Source organism: Esox lucius, chromosome 19 (assembly GCF_011004845.1).
Source record: "Esox lucius isolate fEsoLuc1 chromosome 19, fEsoLuc1.pri, whole genome shotgun sequence".
In the NCBI taxonomy this organism is placed as follows: domain Eukaryota; kingdom Metazoa; phylum Chordata; class Actinopteri; order Esociformes; family Esocidae; genus Esox; species Esox lucius.
The window spans coordinates 27,212,173-27,231,927 of NC_047587.1; the positions used below are offsets into that span (position 1 = coordinate 27,212,173).

Genomic DNA, 19,755 nt, shown 5'->3' on the forward strand with positions numbered 1-19,755 from the left:
TGCCTGTCATTTGATTTCACTCCTTCGATTGTTTTGTGTGATAGCTGCGGCTCTCCCTTTTGAGCCTGGGGATAGAAGTGTTCAGAGGTGCCATAGCTGTTGCTGCCCCCGGTCCTAGTTAAAAGAAGCTTCTGTGACAGATCCAGTCTCAGACTTTCAGACAGGTAGTTGAAGAAGAACCTTCTGCCTCATAACATTACTGTGACTCCGTAGGGACCTGACTGACAGCGCTGTGTTGGATCTGACTGACAGCTACACATGAAGAATATAACAGAGAACAGAGAAGAGGACAGCACACTGGAGTGATAGGAACTTAAGAGAGTGATTAAGAAGCAGTGGTGTGGTGGTGGATCTTGGGACACTTATTACATGCCCGCCTAGGTCAACTGCCCCTGAACGTGTTTTGATTCATTTGGGCTTATTCATGCAGCATGAGTTTCACTGAGATTAACCAGACCTTTTGAGAGATTTGCATTGGCAATAAAACTTCTGAAATGCAGTAGCATCTAGGGTCTTCATTTGAAATTTGAATGGCAGGTTACGTTTACATAAAGCTCCAGTGGCGATCAAGACATGTCAACTTTCCATGCATTGGTTAGTAGCATCCCTATTCCCTTATATTTCAAATGTAGTTTGACTGACTCCACCATGTTGGCTAACTCAGCTGATGTCAGCTACCTAGAAAATGTTGGACACACAGGAACATTGGCAAGAGAAACTAAAGTCACATGACACACTTGTTTCCATGACTGTTAAACTTAAATGCTGCCCACTGGCCCACAAAATAGCTTAGCCAGATTTAAAATGGTACCATGAATTCCTCATCAAATCACACTTGCTGTGGTTTCATTGATCATAGGAAAGGAGAGAATGGAAAAAAATTCCTATGTCAGTTTGGAGATGAATGTATTTATATTTAAATGTTATTTAAAGGGACCGTGTTTAATGTTTTTAATGTGCCACTAGCATACATACAATTATATGTGATCAGAAGACCTCTGCAGTTAATGTTTCAAGTTCATGTTTAAAATATTTCCCCATTTACACTCTCCCGCCTGTCCATCAATCATTTTGCATTGACATCTGCTCTCATACTCGTTTTAGCCAGTCCAGTGCCATGCACACCACAGCCTTAACTACCATGGACTACCTAATAGTGTTCCATGCTGATTTGGTAAGGGACGACAAGGATGAGATAAGTCATGTTAATCTTTAAATTCAGTCTTGGGAGCCCGGATTCTACTCAGTGCCCTTTCAAATAGAAATGTGGTCCCGGTCACTAGAGGTTGAAGATTGATTGGCCTTGCTGCTTAATTTGGGCCTGTTCGAAGTTTGGTAAGCAATCTGTAATCTGTGTTGTGAACAATGATTTTGGGCTATATTTTTTGAATGTTATATTATAGCATGAAACTGTGATTAAGTCTGTGACCACCTGGTTAAACAAAATGTGGATCAGCATCAAAAGGACTGAAAGGTGTGGTGTTCGACAATGCTATTGAAGTATTTTGCAAGTGAGCTAGTATGAAGCATAGCCTTTAGAATACATAATAACTAGCTTATCATGGTTGATATTATTCGCTGCTTAGTTAGCTGACTAACCAGGCCTTTAGCTTCTAACTAGCTATTAACCCACAACATTGAATATCATTAATGTGGGGTAAACTGTTAGTTAATTAGATTGACCTGGTATTCTGTACCTGATTAGAGGACAAGAATGAAAACTAGAACTTGGGCCTGGAGTTGCCCTGGGCCTGGAGTTGAGAACCACTACTCTAAAGGTTAGACAGTGTTCACAGCACTATGTTTTGGAGAGAAAGCTTGAATTCTGAACTAGACAAACAAGTCACAGCTTTTCTTTGAAATCAGCCGAATTAGATATTTTTAAGCAGGTATTCCCACTGATACTCACTAAGCTAATGGTTATGAAGAAACTGGATCTACTGCGGTCTGAAAACAATAACACCGTACATCAGTTAATTAGATGTTTGTTTTTTTAATTTCATTGATTTAATATAATAATTTCAAATAATTTCAATTAATTTGTTTTCCAATGGAATTCATTATATATAATAGAATGACGTGCATAATTTGCTTTACATTGTTTATATCTAGGTTTTTACCCAAGGGAATGGTTTTGTTATTTATTTTATGATTTCAGTTTTATAAAGGGATCAAAAAGGGTAGCGCTCTGCCATTTTCAGATGAAGCAATTTGAAAGAAACCTCATTACATTACAGATGAATATTAACATCACATTTTCATAACAATATCCCCACACTTATAACCTTGTTCACTGATCGTACACGAAAATCACACATTTTGGCAAAATTCAACATTCACAACACATTCATAAGAATATCACACCTTAACTACATCCCACATTCATAACAACAACCCACATTCATAGAAATACCACCTATTAATAAAACACATTCATAACCACATCACACTCATAACAATATCACCCATTTACAAACAACATCATACATTCATGCCACCATCACATATTCATAAAACATATCACCCATTCATAACAACATCCTGCATTCGTAACAATATTATCCATTCATATCACGTTTACACATTCACAAACAACATCACACTTTCATAACAATCTCACGCTCATAACAATATCACACATTCACAAACAAGATCACACATTCAAAACATATTCACACATTTCTGGTTAAAATCAACATTACACATTTATAGTGGTTTGGATGGCCAAGGATCTATTGGATTATTACTACAAAATAAATATATTTGCCCAGGCACCAGCAATCACTGAAATGTAGTGGAGGGACAATTAATTATGTTATCACCGATCATCTTTTACTTCTTCCTCTAATCTCTCACTTCTTCACTTCAATTTTTCTCACTGTATTGATATTGCTGTGTGTCATTTGCCCCGCCAGTTGGTCTAGTCATTTGACAGGAGGTGTGCTGGTTGAGCTTGGATCCAAGGTGCCAAGTGATGTTGGGTTTGGTCCTGTGTGCAGCCTGGAGACTGCACGGTTCACTCCACTGAACATGCTCTTGTGTTTATTTGCTGTTTATTGCCGTGAGATTTGCGACCTGCTGCTGTGTTGTAACCGAAGCAGAGATAACAGCAGCTTTCCTGCAGACATTTTGTTTGTGTATTTCATATCAGCTGTAACCCTGGTTGAATGGTTTGACCAGACTGTGGTGAGTGTTAGAGAACAACTTAAGTGCTCATGTGGAACCAAATAGACATAATAAAAAAGGAAAAGTCCTGCTTTTCAGTTGTACCACTCTATCCACTGATCGATGACATTCCCATGTAGCAACAGTCCAAATGACATTGTGTTGCAGTGTTGGATAACTCCCATTCACATGTTCAATACATTGTTTCCCAATTCCGACCATTATAACACATCAAAAAATAGTTGTATTCCATGGATTAATAATTTACATGCTTCATCTGCCAAACCCTGTGTACTGGTCTGAATAGGCCTTACAGACAATTAAAGTGTAACGAGCAATAAACAATTGAAGAGGAACTGTTAAAGTCAATTCCATGTTACGTCAGCTCCAACTCATTGAAGCCCATTGTGTTTCAGCACAGCAGTTTGTTAGGAAAATCATACGTTTCTTTTACTTTAAGATCAGAATTTGCCAGTAATTGGGCAAAAGACAAGAATCCGACTGCCTTTGTAAACATAACCATAACCTCCTCCTTCATCTGCTTTGATAGTGAGTTATTTTTTCCCCACTAATAATGCCCAAGTGCTATAAATAAATGAATTGGAAAAGTTTCCAACTGTTTTTAACGATAGGTGTTTGGTCCCTGGAGAATGGCCATAATCACTGTCACAGTTTAACATATTACTTTTTAATTGTTGTGCCTAATTGGTTAATGTATCATTAATGCAGCTAATTACAGTGTGATATTTCTTTTTGTGTTAAATGTCTTTCCAAGATGGTGGCATTATTTATTTGTTTTCACATCAAGCACCTTGGAGGTTTGCCTAACTTTGGAAACCACTAAGAGAAAATGTTGAGGCACAGACATGTTTGGTTGTGTACAGTAGGTTGTTTATTTGCATGGCAGTATGCTGAAGGAGGATGAGAATTAACTGCCACATGAACTGACAGTAAAACTGCCACTGAAGATGTCCTTGGCTATGGTAATACAGCAGCAGAAGGCAGCTGATGGCTGGTTCAATGGAATTGTGTCTCCCTGCAGAGGGACATTTAGGCCCTATTTTGTCCCCACTTCCCCTTGGAATTGCACAATTGCTTCTGGTCTCTGTTTATGGGAGTATGGTCTAAGGAAAGAGAAAGAATGTGATGTACTGCCAAACACCCATGGTGGATTTTTAGTTTTTTATATATATATATCAGCAACAGTAACAATGTGAATGGAGTGAATTTAGAACAAACATGGTCAGCTTGTCTACCCAGAGGAACACTGTAGGGAACGAACAGTATGGGAGAATCTGTATTCGTCTTTTCACTTTGTTGAACATGTCATTTGAATTTGATTATAAATATAAACTCTGGAACTGTGGTCACTGTGTAGACAGTAAATAAACTTACAATAGAACAAACTGACGACCTTGGTCATTATTGTAGTCATTACAGTGGGGTTCATACATCCACTTTCTCTCTCTCACACACAGACCCCAGAGGGAGAACACTGTCTGAAATAACTACCAGAGGAGAACTGGGAACCAGGTGCCCTCTCCCTGCTTTTTAACTTAGAGAGATGGTGAAATGAAGAAGTGGGAATGGAGAAAAGAGTATAAATGGTATTTGTTTTTTGTCGCTTTATACGTCAGCTATTTGCATTTTATAGACATTTAACTACAAATGTACAATATTTCATTTGTCGTTCCTCATTTCTCCCTGTCTCTGATGTGGAGAGGAGGGGAGGGGAGAAGAGAGAAGTCCTCGCCCCTGACTGCTGTGTTGTGCTGGGAGTCTGTCTCAGTAGATGAGGGTAGTTGATAGTACAGTAATAGGGACCTGTGGTTTCATCTTCTCACATTAACCATCAATGCGGTTAACATTGATTTTCCCTTTCTACTTATGAGAACATGGGCTTCATGAGGGAAGACAATGACTCATAATAGAGTCTAGGTACAGCAGGTGTCATTTTTTTTTTAAATAGGTGCTGCCAGTCAGATATTGTTTTCCATGCGGTTCCTTCGCACAATTTAAGATGCTTGGTGTATTTCTGAGTATGGGTTTCTTACATTTTATTTGTCATATGAACATGATACACAAGAATGCGTTCAAATAACTGCTTAGTGGCTAGTTCCTTCCGCCTGGTGTTAAGCGGATATGGCATGAGGCTGAGATGTGTGGGGTCCTTGAGAAGGCTGCCGGCATTCGTCACGCACTGTTTCGAATATATGTCTTGGGTATGTAGGAGCTCTGCCCCAATTATGTAATGGGCCATCTTAAAGGGATAGTTTGACCCAAATTCATATTTGTGTGAAATTCTGCTTACCCTTGTTCATGAAGGCCATGAAGTCATTCTTCACGAACAAGCCATTTTTCACCTCTGTCCCTGTCTGGTGAGCATGATTATGAGCATGATTAACATTGTTCAAATTCATGAATTGAAACATGCCACCAAAGTTGCCTTTGTAGCGGAAATCTACTCGGAAATGTTTAAAACTTCTGAATGTCTTTACTGATGTGGATTGGGGTGTGTTCGTCATCTCCTTCATTTGCCTATAAACCGACAGAGAGAGAGATAAAGAGTGGGCGAGAGGGAGTCTTTCCAGATTTCTATTACCTTTGTTAGCTTACTTGTTGCTGATTAGCTAGAAGTGAATTTGAAAATTGCACATTAATTCCTAAAATATGGGAGAGTGGGATTTTTTAGGACAGAAATAGTGGGGAGAGCAAGTATTTGATACACTGCCGATTTTGCAGGTTTTCCTACTTACAAAGGATGTAGAGGTCTGTACTTTTTATCATAGGTACACTTCAACTGTGAGAGATGGTATCTAAAACAAAAATCCAGAAAATCACATTGTATGATTTTTAAATAATTTATTTGCATTTTATTGCATGACATAAGTATTTGATCACCTACCAACCAGTAAGAATTCCGGCTCTCACAGACCTGTTAGTTTTTCTTTAAGAAGCCCTCCTGTTCTCCACTCATTACCTGTATAAAAGACACCTGTCCACACACTCAAACAGACTCCTACCTCTCCACAATGGCCAAGACCAGAGAGCTGTGTAAGGACATCAGGGATGAAATTGTAGACCTGCACAAGGCTGCGATGGGCTACAGGACAATAGGCAAGCAGCTTGGTGAGAAGGCAACAACTGTTGGCGCAATTATTAGAAAATGGAAGAAGTTCAAGATGACGGTCAATCTCCCTTGGTCTGGGGCTCCATGCAAGATCTCACCTTGTGGGGCATCATTGATCATAAGGAAGGTGAGGGATCAGCCCAGAACTACACGGCAGGACCTGGTCAATGACCTGAAGAGAGCTGGGACCACAGTCTCAAAGAAAACTCATTAGTAACACACTATGACTTCATTGATTAAAATCCTGCAGCGCACGCAAGGTCCCCTGCTCAAGCCAGCGCATGTCCAGGCTGAAGTTTGCCAATGACCATCTGGATGATCCAGAGGAGGAATGGTAGTCTGATGTGACAAAAATAGACTTTTTGGTCTAAACTCCACTCACCGTGTTTGGAGGAAGAAGAAGGATGAGTACAACCCCAAGAATACCATCCCAACCGCGAAGCATGGAGGTGGAAACATCATTCTGCAAAGGGGACAGGACAACTGCACCGTATTGATGGGAGGATTGATGGGGCCATGTATCGCAAGATCTTGGCCAACAATCTCCTTCCCTCAGTAAGAGCATTGAAGATGGGTTGTGGCTGGGTCTTCCAGGATGACAACAACCCGAAACACATAGCCAGGGCAACTAAGGAGTGGCTCCGTAAGAAGCATCTCAAGGTCCTGGAGTGGCTTAGCCAGTCTCCAGACTTGAACCCAATAGAAAATCTTTGGAGGGAGCTGAAAGTCTGTATTGCCCAGCGGCAGCCCCGAAACCTGAAGGATCTGGAGAAGGTCTGTATGGGGGAGTGGGCCCTAATCCCTGCTGCAGTGTGTGCAAACCTGGTCAAGAACTACAGGAAACGTATGATCTCTGTAATTGCAAGCAAAGGTTTCTGTACAAAATATTAAGTTCTGCTTTTCTGATGTATCAAATACTTACGTCATGCAATAAAATGCAAATGAATTACTTAAAAATCATACAATGTGATTTTCTTTTCAGATTCCGTCATTCACAGTTGAAGAGTACCTATGATAAAAAATGACAGACTTCTACATGCTTTGTAAGTGGGAAAACGTGCAATATCGGCAGTGTATCAAATACTTGTTCTCCCCACTGTAGATGGGACACCTAATCATGATGTCATAGGGCACAAAACCACTATGTTTATGAAGCGATAAGCGGCAGCCTTTGTGAAAGAGTACAGTATATCCCACTTATACATGTTTTATTAGTGAATGTGTGATTCTTTATGTTTTTATTTTTACAGAAGCGATTTGTTCAATTAACTTGTTTAATTCTTTTAATAGTTATGAGCACTCGATCACTATACAGACTTGTTACATTCTTCTCATGTCAGTCCTATCCTTTCTTCAGCAGAACATTGATTGTCCCGTTTATCTTCTCAAACTCTATCTTAATCTGTCATTTTTTTAAACAGTCATTTTGATATAAATGCTTGGGATGGAGATTTTTATTTGTTTATTCAATTTATGTTCTGGTCACACGTGAGTATAGAGTGAGTCAACACAGTGAGATTTTTCCTAGGCAGTTACTTCAACTGTCATTTCGATCATGCATTTCCGAATCCTTCACCCACATTTCTCTTCAACAGTTTACTTCACAGATTACTCTGTTTTCTTCTCTGACCAAGGAGTGTCTGTTTGCATCGCAATTCATCAGCATCATATTGGCAGCCCTGGCTTGGTCTGATGCACAACTATTGAGCGGCTCTACCTTTTAGCCCAGCAACATGTTTAGGGAAGAGTGAGAATCGAACCCGTTCAGGGAGACATTTGGAGGAACTGACAGAACCATGTGTAGAAAGTTGTGGAACCTCTTGGTGCTTCTGGCCCAGTGTGTGGAAATGGGGACATCAGTCATTGTGGTGTTAGGTGATGGTCTGTGAAATCACTGGGTGGTGAAGCATCCCCTTCCATTACTCTGTCTGGACTAACTGACATCTTCTGCTAATTAGAAAGGACACTAATTGTTTTGGTGAGAAATTCAGCCCGGGTCACAAGTTCCATTGGTGGCGGCTTTCGTGTCTTGAGTGTGTTCAGGTGTGTTCTTCACTGTGTAACATAGGTTAGCGAGTTGCAAATTGAGTGTGAGTGTGTGTGAAAAGTTAAAGAGAATGCCTGTATTAGTTCTCTGTCTGGTCTTGATTTATCTTCAAATGTCTGGTCTGCCAGTGTGAAGTGGAACAGAATCTGTTTAAAGAAGGAGATATGGAACATTAAGTAAATGTCAGTAAACTTGTAGCTCTATGATACACTGGGCATTTGAGTGATTGCTTGTGAAACCTGAATTAAAAAGATGTGATTTGTTGCATTTTCTCACTATTCAATCCATATAATTAACCTTTTGAGGACATTTTGAATCATATACAATCAATGTTAATAATACTTCCAAACTGCATATTAACTATTAAAGTTCTCTGGATCTTTAGCACGCCCATATGTTAACTAACTTGTATTGTTTGACATAAAGCATTTTGATTTCCATAATTATAATTTATTGCATTTACAATGCATCTTTCTACCAAGTTTGGAACTCAAAGTGTTTAAAATAGTGTGAAACTCACCTCATCCACCACCAATGTCTGGGTGTTGGTGAGGGAGCCCTCATTTCATTAATTAGCCCGTAGAGGGATTACTGCTTTACCCACAACTAATGGGTAACCTTCCAGGCCGAATGCCTGCCATCTCTCCAGCTCGCTGCTCCCGATTACCTACTAGAGACTATACGTCCATTTGCATTAACAAACTATTTATCATCCTTGATGCAAGCTGTGACACATTTGCTGCTAATTTACTGAGGTCCAGACTAATACTCCTTAGCAAAGCGTCATAATGCATTAAGGTTTATAGTCAAGCATGACTGCTGAAAGTAAAAAGCCATACTAGAGGGACTGAATCAAGGCGTGTGCTCCTGTATGGGCGTTATGACTGAACCACAGTGGTCCAAACTCAATTTTCAGTCCATAGAGAGATGTCTTCCTGTCCACAGATGAGATGTGTGAATATAAGGCGGGAGGGAGATTGGCACCACAGCAGCTAACATTTTCTTCTGCCTGTGGAGTGGATGTGTGAGGCTCATCGCTGAGGCGAGACAGGAAGATGGAGGGGTTGAGGAGATGTCAAGGTTTGACTGGGATTTCATCTCAGCAGCAGGGGTGGCATCACATCTCTGTTTGAAAGCATGTGGTGTGTCGCTACGACCAACCTTATGGAGAGACGGCTTTCAAATAAATGATGTGCTCTGTGGAGGGAGTATTGTAATGTCTATTATTATTATCACTGAATATGATGTCTATTAGCATAATACCAGAGTATTGCAATGTCTGTCAACATTATACCAGAGTATTGTAATGTCTGTCAACATTATACCAGAGTATTGTAATGTCTGTCAACCTTATACCAGAGGATTGTAATGTCTGTCAACATTATACCAGAGTATTGTAATATCTGTTATTATTACCACTGATTATGATGTCAATTACCATAATGCCAGAGTATTACAATGTTAGTCAGCATTATACCAGAGGATTGTAATGTCTGTCATCCTTATACCTGAGTATTGTAATGTCTGTCAACCTTATACCAGAGTATTATAATGTCTGTCAACATTATACCATAGTATTGTAATGTCTGTCAACATTATACCAGAGTATTGTAATGTCTGTCAACATTATTCCATAGTATTGTAATGTCTGTCAACATTATACCAGAGTATTGTAATGTCTGTCAACATTATACCATAGTATTGTAATGTCTGTCAACATTATACCAGAGTATTGTAATGTCTCTCAACCTTATACCAGAGTATTGTAATGTCTGTCAACATTATACCAGAGTATTGTAATGTCTGTCAACCTTATACCAGAGTATTATAATGTCTCCCAGAATTGTCCCAGAGTATTGTAATGTCTGTCAACATTATACCAGAGTATCGTCAACAGAATCTGTCAACATTCTTTGCCTCTGTCTCAGTGCATATTAGATTGGGGTCATACTTTCATCATGGCTGTGATTTGATCAGGCAATGAACTGTGACAAAATGTACCACCACTTTGTAGGTCCTGGTCATGTGTGACGAAGACAGATAAAACTAGTCCTGCAAACCTACCTCTAACCTACCTCTAACCTACCTCTAACCTAACAGACTTGCATGTGTATCCACAGGGTCCTTGGTGATGACGATGACAGCGGAGGACGCTGACGACCCCAGGTTGCAAAATGCAGTGCTGCGCTACAACATAGTGAGGCAGTCGCCCGACAAACCCTCGCCCAACATGTTCTACATCAACCCAGAGAGCGGGAACATTGTCACCGTCATCTCTCCCACACTGCTGGACAGAGAGGTGAGTAACCATGTAGAGATGGTGGGCTGGCCTGGGAGCCGACCGCCAACATCTGAAAGCACTGTTACATTGTCAGGTAAGAGACTGGAGAGGTAAGGATTGGGTGAGGGAAGGGGGAGGGGGCTTCGATGGTGCATTCTAATGAGCCAGCGCAGGCGGTCTCTCCATTCCTTAACCGGAGCGAGACAACGGCATGATTGCTTTTTCAGCGGGGTGACGAATGCCAGAACATCGATTGGCTGTGCTCGTGGGAGAGGAATATTAGCTGTTGTCAGACACTTAGAGCATGGTTTAATTGAGGTGATACACACTTATCCACCAGCATCGGCTGTGTCCAACAAGTCCAACAGGAAGCTGTCAGCTGGAACAGGCAAATCACTAGCAGACGGCGCTGACTGGATCTCCGGGCGGTAATCCTCATAGTTGATGAATGGATTAATGTGTTAGCACTGTGTGGAATGCATACAATAAGCACCTAGACCGTGTAATTATGTCTTCATATGCAATTGATTTCTGTCCAGTTAGACAGTGGATTGCATGATCCCAGGCCTGTGTGGATCATTATCAGCCCTTTATTTGTGTTTTAGTTGGCTAGTCATAAGTATGTGTCCACCTCCGTATAGCACACCGAACTTCTTTTTGCCAGATGAAAAACACTGTCCCTCTACCCTGTAAATGCATTGGACATTATTCAGGTTGAGCTGTAAGTGTATTTGGATAGACATTACCTGGTGCCCCAGGAGGCAAAGCAATCCAGAGAAAATTGGAAAATCAATTTTGTCACGTTGGAATCTAGTTGATTTTCCCTTCACCTCTCTTTCTCTCTCAGGCGTTAAATTCTGTCTTGATATGCACATGTATTTCCTCTGTATATGTTTTCCCCTCCACTTTGTCTGTTCCTCTCTATGTGCCTGTCACTTTTTGGATCAATTGCAGACTATAATTTTTGACAGCTAATATCGCACCCTGATGAGGGCCATTTTCCCTGGGGCTATGAAGTAGCATTCATGTCACCGATCAGACAGAAAAGACAAACTTTAGAGATCAAATCTTTCTCTGCAAGCCTTATAGAGCAGTAAAGTCCATCAATCTGATGGACACACATCACCTCACAGACGCTGGCCAGACACTGTCTTGTTCAGACATTTCTCTCATGGCAAAATCAATTGGTGAATATCAATTTGGTTTGTTCAGTTAAAAAAAACAAAACGCTTTGAACATGAAGTATGTTGCAGTGGAAGTAAAACCACATTGGAATTTAAAACACTATTTGTACAGCTGTTACAATGCCAGATTAATGACAGCTTGAGAGGCATCCTGGGTAAGTTGTCTTACACATGGGCCGCATGAAGTCCAGCTCTCTGGTCAGGGGTCTCCAATCAGCCAGTCGCTAGCTGAGGTTACCTCACAGTCCACTTACGAGTGGCTTGGTAAACAATTCTGAATGTTTAACTGTCAATAACACAAGTAGACGACACTGCAAGCTCCCACTTATACCTAATCAGCACAACAAATACCACCCATATTTAGCCATTATTTTCTTCAAAAACAAACCTACCACACTCTTTAGCTATTATATAGCAGCAATATTACCCATGTCAGTCTGCGCCGCACGTTATCACTTAGAGTGTAGCGAGTTTAATGATAACTGTCTAGAGAGGGTTGAGACACATTTAACTTCCCCAAAAACCTTTCCAAAACTGCAAAGCAAGCCTGGTAGGATTTTATGAGTTAATATATCATTTGCATCTATTATATTTTATTGCGTCCTTCACTATAAAATGAGCATAGCAGTATAGAACATTTACAGGGAGATTCCTCTCTACTCTGTCACTTAATGCACTATTCAGAACCAAAAATTCTAAAATGTGTAAGTTTTTTTTCCAGATCTAAAAAATGTGTCTTCTGTTGGGAATGTATCCTTGAAATGGACTGCAATGTCATTGTTTCTTCATGAATAATTGTAATTTTTAATCTAATTTAAAACCAAGAAGAATGTAACTAAGAAATATATGTTTTGTTTCTTGACTAGTACTCAGGGCCCACCAATCAACAGTTTACAGTGTTGTCAGACACACTACCAGTCAGCTCTCAGTCAGACACAGTACCAGTCAGCACTCTCAGTCAGACACAGTACCAGTCAGCACTTTGTCAGACACAGTACCAGTCAGCACTCTGTCAGACACAGTACCAGTCAGCACTCTGTCAGACACAGTACTAGTCAGCACTTTGTCAGACACAGTACCAGTCAGCACTCTGTCAGACACAGTACCAGTCAACACTCTGTCAGACACAGTACCAGTCAACACTCTGTCAGACACAGTACCAGTCAACACTCTGTCAGACACAGGACCAGTCAACACTCTGTCAGACACAGTACCAGTCAACACTCTCAGTCAGACACACTACCAGTCAACACTCTGTCAGACACAGTACCAGTCAACACTCTGTCAGACACAGTACCAGTCAGCATTCTGTCAGACACAGTACCAGTCAACACTCTCAGTCAGACACAGTACCAGTCAACACTCTGTCAGACACAGTACCAGTCAGCATTCTGTCAGACACAGTACCAGTCAACACTCTGTCAGACACAGTACCAGTCAACACTCTCAGTCAGACACAGTACCAGTCAACACTCTGTCAGACACAGTACCAGTCAGCACTCTGTCAGACACAGGACCAGTCAACACTCTGTCAGACACAGTACCAGTCAACACTCTGTCAGACACAGTACCAGTCAACACTCTCAGTCAGACAGAGTACCAGTCAACACTCTGTCAGACACAGTACCAGTCAGCATTCTGTCAGACACAGTACCAGTCAACACTCTCAGTCAGACACAGGACCCGTCAACACTCTCAGTCAGACACAGTACCAGTCAGCACTCTGTCAGACACAGTACCAGTCAACACTCTCAGTCAGACACAGGACCTGTCAACACTCTCAGTCAGACACAGTACCAGTCAGCATTCTGTCAGACACAGTACCAGTAAACACTCTCAGTCAGACACAGTACCAGTCAGCATTCTGTCAGACACAGTACCAGTAAACACTCTCAGTCAGACACAGTACCAGTCAGCACTCTGTCAGACACAGTACCAGTCAACACTCTCAGTCAGACACAGGACCAGTCAACACTCTCAGTCAGACACAGTACCAGTCAGCATTCTGTCAGACACAGTACCAGTAAACACTCTCAGTCAGACACAGGACCAGTCAGCACTCTGTCAGACACAGTACCAGTCAGCACTCAGTCAGACACAGTACCAGTCAACACTCTCAGTCAGACACAGTACCAGTCAACACTCTCAGTCAGACACAGGACCAGTCAGCACTCTGTCAGACACAGTACCAGTCAGCACTCAGTCAGACACAGTACCAGTCAACACTCTCTGTCAGACACAGTACCAGTCAGCACTCTGTCAGACACAGTACCAGTAAACACTTTCAGTCAGACACAGTACCAGTCAACCCTCTCAGTCAGACACAGTACAAAGTACCAGAGTGCCAACTAATGAGACAAATCATGCTCCTAGTGTGTTCATCATTCGTTTCCAGGTAGTGGGCTGTTCACCACCTTGCTGTGTAGTGCTGTTGTAATGGATGTATAGGCACTTTTCATAATAGTGTCCATGATAGTTTTTTTTATACTTAAAGATTCAAGCTAAGTGAGCTTGAAAAAAAAGATATTTTCCGAACCACAAAAAGCCAACCCATACACATTGCTCCATAATTATCATTCCTTGTAAAGCCATGGGGATAGTGTTGTTGTTTGGTTCTCTATCTATAGGCTAGGCTATGCATTAAAGTAGTAGTTTTCATTGATAACCCAATATAACGTGTCTGTTGTTCTGAAATAAATTGTCCATCCCAGTGTGCAAATGAGCAAACATACAGTAGATCTATTGGATTGCACTGGATTGGCTTTTAAGCAGCAGACAGGAATGCATACTCTAATGCTTTCGTTTTAAACCCATTGCGGAACTCAACATGTCAGTACATTAAGTACATTGCTAAAACACAGTGTTAAATCATTATGTGAAAACAAATTAAGAAGTAGTAACGGGTGTAAATGTTAAATGTGAATCAAAAGACAAGCACGAGACAATTCATGTTTTGTCTTAGTATTTGCTAATAATTGTGTCGCATTGTTATTAGAATCATTAACAACCCCGATGAATTATTGAACAACTCTAATATGTTTTCATCTGTCTTTTTTTCTAGTTTCCTTTGCCCACTTTCATAGATACACAGAAGACACATGCTCGAATGCATGAACAAACATGGAGAGAGAAAAGTGACAGTGAGACTAGTGGTTTTAAGGTGTTACTGATGATGAATGGAACTGTGTAGGTCTATGGTCCTACTGGTGGATCTGTAACTTAACTGGTGTAACCTCCTGTGAACAAGATATTTGACTTAAAGTGACATGGGTCACTAATCTCAATGAATAATAACAATTAACAGGAACATTTGGTAAATAAATTAACACAATAATGAAATAGTGAATAAGACACTTTTTGTAATATTATTGTCCTGGTTGATAGTTTCATTAGCTGTCTATCCTGGGTTGGCAGGTAGCTACATACACTTAATGGTCAATAGTATGTGGACACCTGACCATCACACCTGTATGAGCTTGTTGGACGTCCCATTCCAAAACCACAGGCATTAATATGGAGTTTGCCCCATTTTGCAGTTATAACACCCGACAATCTTCTGGGAAGGCTTTCCAGAAGACTTTGGAGCGTCTCTGTGGGAATGTGTGTCCATTCAGCCAAAAGAGCATTTGTGAGGTCAGGCACTGATGTTGAACGAGAAGGCCTGGCTCGCAGTCACTGTTCCAATTCGTCCCAAAGGTGTTCAGTGGGGTTGAGGTCAGGGCTCTGCTCTGGTTACTCGAGTTCCTCCATACCAACCTCATCGACACAGGGGCACAGTCAAGCTGGAACAGGAAAGGGCCTTCCCCAAACTGTTGCCACAATGTTGGAAGCACCCAATTGTCTAAAATGTCTTTGTATCATGTAGTATTAAGATGACCCTTCACTGAAACTATAAATATATAATGATGATTTAAATGGTAAGATTGTTCTGTTATTTGTATAATGAAAATATTTAAAAAGATACATATTTTAATAATAATGGAAAGGCGACATGTAGAATTTTAGCATTGTAATATTAGAAAATGTCCCAAATATATCTTTGGCAATAGCGGAGGGATAGTGTTTCACAACATATACCCAAAAATTGTCTGGATGTATACAAAAGCGCTTCCTAAAATGCTGAATTTTTCTTGGCCAACAGAAGATTGGCTTTTGTTGGCAAATGGAAAAGCAGCACCTTCCCTCTCTTCCATTGGCTTCACAAAGCCACACGATTATCTCCCTGCAAACAAGCAATGGCAGGCAGCAGTAAGCGAAATCCCTCGTTCATTTCCTGGTTGCTTAAATTGTACACAGTTCACTCAATTTATCTATAAATGAGGAAACAACGAAATGAAATAGCTTTAATATATTTTTTAAATATCCAAAAAATATATTTTTACATATTTTCGACGCTGGTCGACCAAAAGTCGTCAAAATGACATGTTTTCAGGGATTCACAATTCCCTCGCACTTTTACTGGTTGCTAACATTCAACACAGTTCACTCAATTTCTGTTCAAGTGATAAAATGAGCACTGAATAGTGTAGTGAGTCATTGTGCCATCTAAATCGATTTTCATATTTTTCATAACATGTCTTTCGCAGCTTTCTTTAAGCTTGTTGGCCAAAAATAAAATAAAATAAAAGTTTTCATATACAGTTTTGGTTGTAATTCAGCTCCCTATACTCCTCTTTATTTTCCTCCCTCTCTTGCTCTGTTTTCCCACCTCCATTTCTCAACATTTCACTTTGGACATCCAATTACTCCCGGGTCACGCCATAGTGATTTCATTCAGATCAGCGACATTCACCCCGCCTCAAACAGCCATTCAAATGACTGTCCCTGCCTCTCCGGCGTTGCCGCCCATAACATTTTGTTTTCAAACATACCTCGTCTGCCACCTAATCTGATTCCTCAGACATAATTGAATGTCAGTCGCCACATAAAGATTCCTTCCACTCCTCAATTAGCAGCTGGTTCCCCATGTCACCAACATGAGCCAAAGCAGACAGAACAATATTTACCTTTCCTCCAGGTTGGGACAGAGTTATTATATTCTGTCATCTATATGCAAATAATACAGCGGCAACATCAATTGATGAAATTTCATTATTGTATATCTGATGTGTGCACTCCAGTTTATAAACTCCTTTTCATTCCCCTATTATGATCCAGAGATTGAGGCACCAGGCTTGTTTGAGAAATAGAATTGTGATGCTCAAAAGGAAGCTGTGGTGAGAGAGAGACAGAGTGAGAGAGAGGCATGACGTTCTCAGATAGAATGGAGGGAAGGATTCGGCTGTGCCGCCTTGATCTTTCTTTTCTCCTTCTCTTCTCTCCTTAGCTCTTTCATCTTCTGACATTGTAATGCACCTTTACATTGGCTTCTTGGGACTCTATGCTTCAAGGCTGACTATTATCAGTATGACAGCCTAGAAACATACTTTTACAGAGGTCTTCCATTGTTTTCATTTCTGACATTTGTAAATTGACTATAAACTGCTGGTTATCTACAAGTTTATCTTTAGATAATCTATAGGACCAATAAACTGATATAAAAGAAGAATCTCCTCTGAATTTAAAAGGAGTACATAACTGTATATACTGTGTATATTCCATTAAAACAGAAGATTCATTCAGATAAATCTTTAATCTGAACCTATGGTTTGGTGTCTGTGTAAAAGTGAGACAACACATAGCCAGCAACTAAGGACAATGCCCCCTCTCTTGATCCCCCTTCTCTCTTTGCTGAAATAAACAAGGTGGACACATTTCACGGACAGGGATGGAATTTGCACGGTTACGTCCCCCTGTACAATCCTCTGGGCTCTCTTCGCCTCCTCTCCTCGTCCCTTCGGCCTCCTTCATCACGCCTCTGTCCAGTTGCATGAACGCAGAAATGAGATTTCACTAATTAATTAGATCTCAAAGTGCTAAAGATGAAGATTACATCCCGATGAAGGTTAGGGGTGTCAATCATTTTTTTCAATACGTGATTTCCTGCAGATAAACTGAGCCCTCTGGGTACCGTGGATGAAAAACAGAAAGTTGTAAATGCTTTTTTTTCATCAGGTTATTAATATAATCTCACAGACAGAGTGGCTCTGTCCGAAAGGCTCTGGGACAAGGAAGAGCGGAATACATAAGCATGATTCTCTGGAGGAGAACAGAGAACATGGATGAAACAGAGGATGGGAAAATGAAGGAGATAGATGAAGTCATTTAGATACTGTTGGGAAATACTGAGAGGAAAAAGATAGACATGGGATAGTTGCCAGGCCGAGAAATAAATAAAAAACACTGTGAGGAAGAGAGACGTATAGAGGGAAAAAGAATGAGTGTCTTCATTAAACCCACTGCTATCTAAATCTAAAACAGTTTCCATAAAGTTGACCTATAGTACTCAAAACTGATATGATGTTTTATGCTATTTGAATGTAGACACAATGTCCTTGTAAAATATGGTACAGTTGGACATTTTGAGTACTGAGCCTTACTGTACTTTGATGACTGTTGTGAATGCTATCAGAAGAAAAGAAAAAAATCTCCAAAGACTTATTTACTACTCCAGAGAATCCATATTTTCCAAGAAACAATTTGCCGTGGTTAATATAGGCCTCAAAGCAAATGTCTATTGACTTCTCTCCTCTGAACTTGTGCAGAAATGATATGCTCTGAGAATCTTGGCACCAGCTCTTAACACTCAATACATCTCTTATTTTCCAAATGGCAAAATAGTAGAAGCAATTTAATAGCAGTCTGTCAAGAGAATAGTTATAATGGCCAAATGTGTCTAAATGTTTTTGTTATTAGAAGTAACAAAGCAAATAAACAATTAGAAATGGATAATTGTCCTAAAACATTATGAGAAGTCTGCTAGCTTCTTTTTTGGAAGTCAAGGCTTTTACCTGCTTATTCAGAAGAATATCTCAAATGAATGTGTCCTATAAATATGCCTGTCCCGCCAAGCTATGTTTATTAGTCCAGCTGGAAAATGAGACAATGCCAGATGGCCGAGGATTGAAATGCCTCAGTGATATGGGCCATAATCCATACAGTACCAGACTAAGAGTTCTGAGACTACTCAGTGTTACACCCATGGACCCTGTGGAGTAATCTCCCAGCAGCGCTGTCTTGGAGTTCTCAACCAACTGCATTACAACAGAGACACATCAGTACTTGTTGTTAACTAGGACATTGGGCTTTATAGGGGAACAAAGGGCAAACAGTGCATCCTATACAAGTGATGTAGTTCCTCAACCATGCTGGTTTACCCCACTCATTATGTTGTTGATTCTAGGTCTATTACCACTTGATAACCAGGTGCTTGTCTTAGTAGGACTGTGGTTCAACTTAGTGTTCCTGAACGGATGTCTGGGACCAGTTGAGATAGGCTATCTGACAGGATTAGGACTTCACTCAGATGTCCAGTGAACTGAGAGATGGTCCTCTGGCTTGGCCAGATGGGAAGAGACAGAGGAGAAAGTATTTCATCCGGATTTATTTGTATTTCTGTCATCACCAGTCACTCTCTTTGAGATGAAGGATTATTGCAAAGCTCAACAATTTGGGTGAATGGTCACTGTTCGGGCTGTATAGCAGCTCTCTGTTACTGTGGACCAGTGTGAGGCTACAGATGATGCTAGCAGATATTGGACTAATGTGTTCTCTACCGCATTTCAGTGTGTCATTTCACAGTCACTCCCTTCAACACTTTCTTGGATGTCAGAGATGCATTTATTGTTAAAATAAACTGTTCTTTAATAGGCAGGTAATTAGCACTGCAGTATTCCTAAATGCAGGTAAGCCCTAGAATTAACTAAATATAATTAAGAACATTTATCTCAGTCATTTTTCTGATTTGATGAATATATTGTTGAGACTGAATACTTCAGTTCTACACGTGCAAATGATCTGGCTGAACATAATGAAGGTATTTTTTAACTAACTCTTGTATATTTGAGAA

The 19,755-nt window shown here is 40.5% G+C and overlaps 1 protein-coding gene across 2 annotated transcripts in view; it reads left to right on the forward strand.

Moving 5' to 3' along the window:
- The window catches only part of cdh13 (cadherin 13, H-cadherin (heart)), a 433,392-nt gene that overhangs the window by 285,434 nt on the left and 128,203 nt on the right, over positions 1-19,755 (forward strand). For both annotated transcript variants that reach the window (XM_020056601.2, XM_010894024.3), the window contains one exon: positions 10,463-10,641. In XM_020056601.2, the coding sequence (XP_019912160.1) occupies positions 10,463-10,641 (179 nt within the window). The remainder of the gene's footprint in view (positions 1-10,462; positions 10,642-19,755) is intronic.